The sequence below is a fragment of the Phalaenopsis equestris genome, unplaced genomic scaffold (assembly GCF_001263595.1).
Source record: "Phalaenopsis equestris unplaced genomic scaffold, ASM126359v1 Scaffold000002, whole genome shotgun sequence".
In the NCBI taxonomy this organism is placed as follows: domain Eukaryota; kingdom Viridiplantae; phylum Streptophyta; class Magnoliopsida; order Asparagales; family Orchidaceae; genus Phalaenopsis; species Phalaenopsis equestris.
In genome coordinates, this window is record NW_018164444.1 from 81576874 (window position 1) to 81586455 (window position 9582).

The 9582-nt window shown below is 35.7% G+C and overlaps 1 protein-coding gene across 1 annotated transcript; it reads right to left on the reverse strand.

Moving 5' to 3' along the window:
• Positions 1-1955: 1955 nt before the first annotated feature.
• LOC110024024 (chromoplast-specific carotenoid-associated protein C1, chromoplastic-like) lies at positions 1956-9416 on the reverse strand. The gene is made up of 3 exons (XM_020723742.1): positions 8922-9416; positions 8636-8834; positions 1956-2382 (listed from the first exon to the last, which is right to left on the reverse strand). Exons 1-3 carry the CDS (start codon positions 9383-9385, stop codon positions 2071-2073), a joined length of 975 nt encoding a protein of 324 aa, XP_020579401.1. The 5' UTR covers positions 9386-9416; the 3' UTR covers positions 1956-2070.
• Positions 9417-9582: the final 166 nt, after the last annotated feature.

Genomic DNA, 9582 nt, shown 5'->3' on the forward strand with positions numbered 1-9582 from the left:
ATACTCAGTCTACTAACAAGTATTTTGATATCTTCTACTAGAAATCTTAAATACTTGAGTACAAATAAATTACTATGTGGTGTTAAAGGATGGTTATTGGCTATAGAATTAAAAGCAGAAGAAATTAAGGCAACCTACATTAGCTCAAGTGGTTAATTAAGAAAGTTATTCAATAAAGTATGAATTGTAACCCATTGAAACTTTAGATCATAATGAAACCACACATTCAAAGAATTTATTGTAGATCATAATGAAACCACACATTCAAAGAGTTTATCCACATAAATTTTTACTAAAATTTAAAAATATCATGAATTTAATGTACATAATCATAATTCTATTACCACACATTCAAAATACTTCTTTCGTTATACCATATTGATAAGATGCATCAAAAAAGAGAATCTTGTTTTAAAATTAAGGTGAGAATAATTTGCCTTTGTAGTGTAACTCAAAGCAACATGTTCTCATTCCATTTTTCTCCAATCTTCAAAATTCCCTCCAAACACTAAGCCTTCATTTTCTTTTATTCTTTTATGAAACATAGCAATGAGGGATAAATAAATTTTGGTTTTATTAAATGTATAAGTAGAACTTTCATTTTATCATTATGTTTCTATAATTTAATAGAATTGAGCTTACTAAGCACGAGACAAAATGTTTAAATAGTTAATAATTAAGTTACGCAATCTAATTTATTTGTTGTTAAAAAGAAAAAAAAATATATTTGGATTTGTTTTAGATGATGGTAAAAATGTACATCCCTAACTCATAAATAACTCATTTTCATCCATTCAAATACAAACTCTCTAAACCCTAAGATGGTGCAAGCTCCAATAACTAGAAGTCTTAATGACCACTATCGCTATTCTTCTAATCTCCCATAATACACCAAATCCTTTTGACTCGTGCATGTTGCGTCTAGTTTTCTAACTTCCTATTTGGGGTTTAATTGAGCCATGTAATGTGTCGACTTGAGCTCAACTTGATAAGTAGCTTGTAAACTAAGCTCAATAAGCTAAGAACTTAAGCTCAAGCCACCCCAACTTGACTCTATGATTCGTGAGCCATCTCATTTAAAAAATAATTAATATAAAATATATTCAAATATATTAAAATTCAAAATTTTATTTTTACACCATTAAACAAATTTATAAAATAATATTTTATATTTTACATCAAATGATTTCTTATCATTTATCTCATAATTACATACTTAATCAATCATTTTATTATAACATTAGTTTAAATTAATATTATTTTCTCTCATTCGTAATAGATAAGTTGGCTCATAAGAGGATGTATTAAAAGAAAAAAAGATTTTAATCTCATAGATGTAGGGCAAATCAAACTAAGTTAGAATAATGACTGAGATAGAAACAAGACTCACAAGTTAAGTTGGTATAATGGGATTTAATTTAAGGGTGAACAAAACGCTGAAAACAACGTTTTTACACCGCATCTATCTAGATGCGGTGACAACTTTCTGTCAGGGTTTGGCTTTTCCAAAAAAATAAAAATTTCTAATAGCTATCGTACCTAACTTATCAGCAGATTATTCAATAAGCTGCAGCTACCCCAAACAAACCCTTATTCTAATGCCAAACATAATCAGTCAAGGTTATTAAATTTGCTTGTCAAATTTGCCTCACTCCATGATGAAATAAATAAATAAATAAATAAATCAACCAGAAAATCATCCAAAAAAACTATTTGATAAAAAAAATATATCAAATCCTTTTTTTTTTTTTTTGAAAATATATATAAATTTTATCCGCTTAATCATAAATTAAATTAACTCAAAATAAATCCAATCCACTCCATCTAATTTTTTATCCCTAATATCCTAACACAAAAGTTGTCCAATTTCAATGCCATGGAAGCCCATGCATTTGCATCAAACTTCATATGTTCCATGAACTGAAATTGCATTTCCATCAGCCAAACCAAAACAATAAAAGCACAAACTATTGCATCACATGATATTAAAAAAGAAAACATAATATAAGCGCAAGTTTATCCCGACTAAAACATAAATTTAACACTTCACACAATAGAAATCGGTGCTCCTCAGCCCAAGAGAGGGCTGCCTTCCTTAACAAGCACATAGACGCTGCCACCATCACCCCTAGAGATTCTGAGCTCATCGTCCAGGTAGGTGGTGAGGAGCCAAGACTGGGCGTTGGTGTTAGAAATGGGGAATTTGAGGGGGGGTTGGCTGGAGATGGTCTTGGCTACAGACGACGCTGTGTTGTTTAAGGAAGAAATCACGCCTTTAAATGGGGAGAGATCTATGTTCTGCCCAAAGATCTCAACCTTTTCGGGTATAACAATGGAGTCTGTCAGCTGGGGTGTGCCTACGATGCCTTCCTCAAATTTTATCTAAAGGAAATACATCACAGAAACGCTGTTAATATTACAGAGATACCATTCAATTCCTATGTATTTACATATATAACACCCAAACTGTGCATGAAAAAAAAAGGTGTTTTTCGCTTTTTAGAAGTTAAAAATGGTGGTATTTTTGAAGTGATATAAAAGAATTAAGCAAGGTTTAGTTGTTAAATATATAAATACATAGGCATTAGGTGGTATGTATGTAAATGCACAATTCATATGTATTACACATCTAACAACTAAACTTTGATATTTATTTATATAACACCAAATACTTCAACAATATGTTCCAAGTAACACTATGATTAGCTGTTCTATAGTAAACCCTGTAAGTTCATGCACATATTTTGATGTGATTATGACATTAAAGTGTTATATAAATAAAGAGTAAAATTCAGCTTAAATTGAAGTAATTAATAAAAGTTTAGATGAACTATTACATTCTTAGATTAAATAACATGCATTTGGTTGAGATATGATATTATATATGGAATCATTTGCATATAATACACTTATTAATAGGCTTATGGGCATGATTCTATTTAAATTTGTCATTAGATATCAGATCTAGACCAAGTGATTTTTCATAGTTCTGTTGGCAATAGCACACAAATGACCTTTGGAGAGGAGATTTTTCATTATTAATTATTGCAATTATAAGGGGTTCTATTGTCTCATTTGATTCTTATCGCCATTGTATCATATTTTAAATTTATACATGCTTGCAATCTCGATCGAATGGCGAACAGGTTCTATTGTCTAGTATTTTGATTTTCTACTCAAGGTTTGTACTATGTTAAAAATCTATCAATAGAATTAACAACATGAAACGTTAAGATTTCAGCTCTTGGATTTCTTTACTTACAATGTACTTAGCCAATTATTCATGTGAAGGGTGCTAATGCTTAAGGGTTTCTATTATGCATTAACATTTTTCCTTCCAAGCTATTTTGCAAACGTCCAGGTGTTTCCTGATATGTTGTTTATTTATGGCCTATTTGGGCATACAAGCACAATCCAAGGAAAGTTGCTGCCAAAGAAGCAAATTAGTAATTAGTATAGTCTCGGAGTCACAAACACAAATCACTAAAAGCTACAGTCCTAAAACCTGGGAGTGTGCATCATTTAGATAAAATTAAAAAACTGAAGGAATTGACCTTATTTGGATGGTTTGATTTGGTTCTTAAAATATAGGTTTGACTATTATATGTCATTTTAATTTTCCTTATTTTTTAATAATTAGTTCAATTTAAAAATCATTTATTTCGAATGACAAAATTATAAACTTGATTTGGTGTTTTTCTCAAGAAATGTTATTTAAACTATAAATAAATAGGTTTGTTGTTCAAGTCAATTATATTTCATTACATCTGTAACCGAACAAAGTGATCGAACCAACCAAAGTACAGTTCAAATTACTCTGGCTTTATAAATAATTGGTCAAATTAGTCTTTTGAATCATATAATAAAACTTAATCGATTTAGTCATATCATAAACCAAAACTTCTAAATAGACCAAATGCACGATCCGAGTAAAACAACATAAGAAAATTGCTTACAGTTTCAAGAGTCACTGTCATGTAGGACTTCGGAGGGGTCTGATGATCACAACTTGTTAGGCGCTAATTGAAAGGAAGCTGGGGCACCTTGAGATAATAATGGCCTTCACTTTCATGCTCTTTGGAAAGACAAAAGAGTTGGAAAACTCTTGTGAAACCCAACTCTCCTGGGTCATGTGGACTAACTAGCAGATCTTAGACAAGACGGGTATGAAACTAAGCCTAAAGGCCACCGAACAACATCGAATAGGGGACTCCAAGAACTGTCGAAGTCAGCATCTCATCCTCATCCCTAAAGGATGACTCCTATTTAGCTCATCCTCTTCCCCCCAGAGGACAGGACAATAATAAGCTAGTTTGGCAAATAGCTAAATGGAATCGAGGCCATGCCAGATTATAGTAAGCTAAATACAGCTATAAGATATTGCAATCAATGTCTTTTCATTTATGGCAATTCTCCAATATCATTACATTTGTAGCATGTGTCTGCGCTTATAAATGGGGTGATCAAGGCATTATAAGTCCCCACTCTTCTTACCCGTTGAATCTCGTTCATAGACTGAGCCCAAAACCCATTTTATAACACCGCTCTCATGCTCCTTGTGCGATCTTCCCGGTAAAGTTTGAGGGCCACGTTAGGGCAACTATTTCAAGACGGATTCTTTCAACATCATCCTAAATTGGCCTAGCCAAACCGTAAGTCCAAGACCGGCCAACCTCCATAGTAGAATGTTAGATTAAACACAACTTGCTTCCAAACAGTGTCCCTTGAAATTCAACCATCAAGCAACGAATTAAACTTTTGTACACCGATAATGTGACAGTGCGAATCTCAGAGAAATCTTATGGTCTAAAAGACAAGTGTGGTCAAAGATGACCCACAAAAGGTCAAAAATCACATCAACATCTAATGCTTAATCAATGCCACTCCAAGAAAGTCTACAGAGCCTGTTGAACAAAAACCCCTCCAAGCAAGAACTGGGGGACATCCTCCAAGATAGGCGAACCGTCGAGCCTCTCAAAACAACACCACGAATCGTCTCATCTCAGAAAGAACCTCAAAGGGTTTTCACGGGATACTAGCACCTAATACGATACCTAAACATCTCCCTAGAGGCTTTCCTGTTGAATGGGTGAGCAACCTGTTAGATTATGGTAAAGTGTCATCTAGCCGACAACCTAGCCTCATCTTGACAATAAAAGTGTCGTCCAAAGGAAACGGTAATTACTAATCGGATTAGGAGAGTCAGCCGACCGAAAGTCCATAGCTTGACCGACCGAAGGAACATTGCTTGTCCAACCGAAGGCTCATAATCTGGCCGACCGAAGATCCATATCTTGGGCAACTAAAGAACCATAACAAGAACGATCAAAGACCCTCAATTCGAACGACTAAAAGCCCATAATTTGGCCGACCAAAAACTTATAGTTCGGCCGACCGAAGACCCTCAAATAAATCGGTCGAAGACTCAACCTCATATGACTAAAGGATGAGACAACCAAATATGAGACGCCTTCTCATTTTATTTTATTCATTCATTATTTTATTCATATATTTATTTATGACTAAAATGTCTTATAATGTCTTTATTCCAAAAAGAAGAAGGCAAAAAATTATACACTTCACATCCTCTTAGTCTATAAATAGAGTCATTTCTAAAGTAAAACTCTAATGGATTATTCGAGCTAATCTAGTCTCTTTTCTTACGTCTCTCTCACTTTTATATACTCTATTCCTTAGGTGTGCTTTACAAGCAAGCATGGATTCAACAATTACAATTGAGAAAAGAAATTAATAAAATTAAGGAGCAGTCTGGTAACGGATTTAGAGCAGGATTTAAATTGGATTTAACCTAATGTTAGACGATCAGTTTGGACAAAATAAAGCCACGGATTTGAGAAATCTGAATTTCAAAAACCGTAAATCCTAAATTTACTAAATTCTGCAAATCGGCGGATTATGTAGTGTTTGATAGTATACTAATAATAGGATTTAAGGATGGATTTCTCTTAAATGCAACAAAACACCAAAAAACCAATGATTAAATCCAACGCTCCGTTAAAATGAATTTCTCTGCGTTCTGTAGGTTATTTTCCCATGTTTCATCTCTTTCCTGACGTAAAAACGGATTTACTAAATTAGGGAGAGAAGCGGATTTATTCCATCATCGCTAGCTAACTTCACCGTAAAAAATAAATCCAAATTTATCAAATCATACTCGGGGGTTGTTTGGTAGGATACTTTTAAGAGGATTTAGGATACTTTTAAGAGGATTTAAGTTAGATTTAACCTAAATTCAGTCAAACACAATAAATATGTTAGATAAATCCGTCATTAAGTTAAATCCAATTTTTTCTTCTTCCGTTTATTAAATTTGGATTTACTAAATCCACTTATAAGTTGGATTTAACGAATTTAGTGCACGAAAGAAATATTTTAGATAGATTTATGTCAAACAAATCAAATGAATTTAATTGGATTTAACTTTAATTGTACCAAACATCATTTAAGATTTAATAATTTTTAGATTTGATAAATCCTAATTTACTGGATTTAGTAAATCCTATTTAACTTGAATAGGACTTGCAGCCAAACACCCCCTTAAGGTAAATCTAAGGCTTCGTTTGGCGCAGCGCGGTGCCTGCAGTTCGGCGGGGGGTCACAAAAATGAGATGTTTGGGCCGGCAGGGCATCCACGGTGCGGCGCAATTTGGGCTAAAAGCAGGCCGCGGGTTCGACTCCGCGGCCCGCATTCTACCTTTGGCTTTTTACTCGCACGCCCCTACCCTGTGACCCCGCGACCCCACGGGGACTGGAGAAGCCGAGCTCGCGATGAAGCTTACCGGCGGTGGATAGAGAGATGATGTGGAGGGGTTCGCGCGAGAGGAAGCGACAGGTGCGGGAAATGAAGCGGAAGAGGGAGTCGCAGTGGATGATAGCATCGAAAGCTGGAAGGGGGGGAGTGGAGGTAGCGATGGGCGGCGGCATGCCATGGTTTTAGGGCTCTAGCTTTGCATTTCGTCTTCTAACTAGAGAAGAGAGGGGACCATGATTTTTCTGGCAATGTATTGCACTCAAATCTTAAATATTCAAGTGTCAAAATATATTGAAGCCTCAAAATATCCTTCCTTGCCGGACTTATATCCTAAAAGACTGTCTTTTCTTCTTCCCTCAATCAAATTTCGAGATCCTCTTTGGTTGGAAAAGAATGGTGAAAATAATTAAATGGATCTTGCTTATTTTGTGCTTGCTTGTAGGATCAATAAATAAAGAACTAACATTTATGAAGAAAACTACACCAGATAAATAAAATTGAACCTAAAATGAATTTTAAGAGTAAACAAATTGTAGAAGAACATTTTTAACCTTATTTTGCAAATAGATTTTTAGTCATATTACTAAACAAATTGAATCAACACCTTACGCTGTCTTATATCCCCACCGCAAAACATGAATTAAGATCAGTTAGTTTCAGGGGGTAAAATGGTCATTTTTACAGAAACAGCTGCCCTTCCACACAGCTGCATCGGCACTTCGCCTAAAAATGAAAATGTGAAGTTACAGTTTCGGGTAGGAACGGAGTGGAAGGGGGTGAAAGATGATAGTTTCGGGTCTCTGTACGCAGCGATCCCCTCGTTGCCTTCCATTTTAACTCTTATCGCGAATGTATCACGAGGGTTCGGTCCCTGAGACGATGGTTTTGGGTGAAGCTGGGGAGGGGGTAGGGACATAATCGAGGGTTTTACGCAAGAGGGGGACAGTGTTTTGGAAACCGGGAGAGGGGCAGACTGCATGGTGAGGGTTTCCCGCAGAGACGGCAACGGCAGAGGTTTCTGATTTTAATTGAATTATATATTGACATACACAGCACCTGAAAGATTATTATTTATAAAATCTAAACACCCAGTTATATATTGGAACTATCTGACATGTTTGCCTTGTTATCATTAAACAATTGAGAATTTAGTAAAAATAAAAAAATAAAAAATATGTGTTGAGGTTTTATAAAATACATGAAAGAAAGTGCTGAATTTATAAATATTAATATTTTTTAGTTATAAGTGTGGGCGGCTCCGTACTGTTTGGTTTGCACGTTTTATCAGCTTATCTGAAACTGCGTTTGAGATTTCACACTAAATGCAGACCGCTGGTCAACCCCTGCGGCCGGCCCGCGGGCCGTGTTTCAGAATAAACAGTTTATCCTGAAACGTACAAACTGCCCTAAACAGACTATTAGAGTTATGTATTTAATTGCCCCTATTTGTTTTGAAGTAGTTTTATTAATTTAATTATTTAATAATTAATTTATATATTATCAAATTAATTAAAATTAAATAAATTTATTTGTAATTGTTAAATAATTATATAATAAATAAAAATATTTTATTATTCAAATTATTTAATAAAATTATTAAATAAAATTTAAATTCAATTTAATGAAATTTAATAATTAATTTTTGTTATAATAATAAACTAATTAATGCTTAATTATGAGAAATTGATTTAAAAGAATTGAATTTATTAAATGTGTAATCAAATAATTTTTGAAATTTTAACACGACATTTATTAAATTTAAATTTATAAATTATTAAATTAACTAACTTGGATCTAGTCCCACATTCCCATGTGACCGGCCGAGGTTTCTTAGGATGAAAGAAAAAGAAGAGAATCAATTACCTGCACACGTTTAGGGCTTCGTACTTCGAACTTTGCATTCGTGCTGACTGAAGTGGTAGAAAAAGGCCCTACGAACCGCACCGAATTCTGAACAGTTAACGCCTCCGAATCGATTGTCTGAGAAATCTCATCCACCTTCACCAGCTGGGTGAGGCTCCCCGCCCCCAGCAGCGGAAAAAGCCCCACAAAGGACGTGTACCTGCCCTAATCCAACATCAATCGACACCAAAACATAACCTAATTGCAGAACACACACACACACACAGGGGAAGCAATTTCATCTTACGCGAGGATCCACTTGCCGTTGAGCAAGCTTAGGGCTTCGGTAGGAGCAGGAGTAGGATTCTTGGCCTCGAGCTGTGAGATGATCTCATTAACCTCCGCCCTCGTCTCGCTCGTCGCTTTCAATCCCCGATCCGTTCCGAATAATTGATCGATGAGCTTTCGCTTGAGCTCAGGAATCACGGAAGCCGCACCGTTCGTCTCCTCCTCAACCACTGCCAAACCCCCAAGCGCTCCCTTCAGAGCCTTTTTCTCGCTCCCCAGCTCGTCGTCTGCGACAGCCTGCACCAGGAAGGAAGGCCGCGTTGGCCGATGACAGATTGTAATTACCTGAGGCTTCCTCACATGAGAAACTCGGCAAGCAGAAACGACAGAAAGTGGCGGAGGACTAAGGCGCGCCGGCGCTGCTGAAACAGCAGCCGGCAAACCGTTCGTGGCGAGAGAATTCCATAACGCAACACTCGACATCTCCACTTCTCCTTGAGAACCAAAGTGCCGACTCAATTTCCGCAACTGTAAACTTGTAGTTGGAAGGAACCTATTTATAGTAAACAGAAATTAAAGCCCCGGAAGGAGAATTGTCGACTGCCTATATTTTCTTAAAGGATTTTTTTATTTACAAAACTTGATAGTTGTAGCAATTGGCGCAATTAGGTACACGCCAT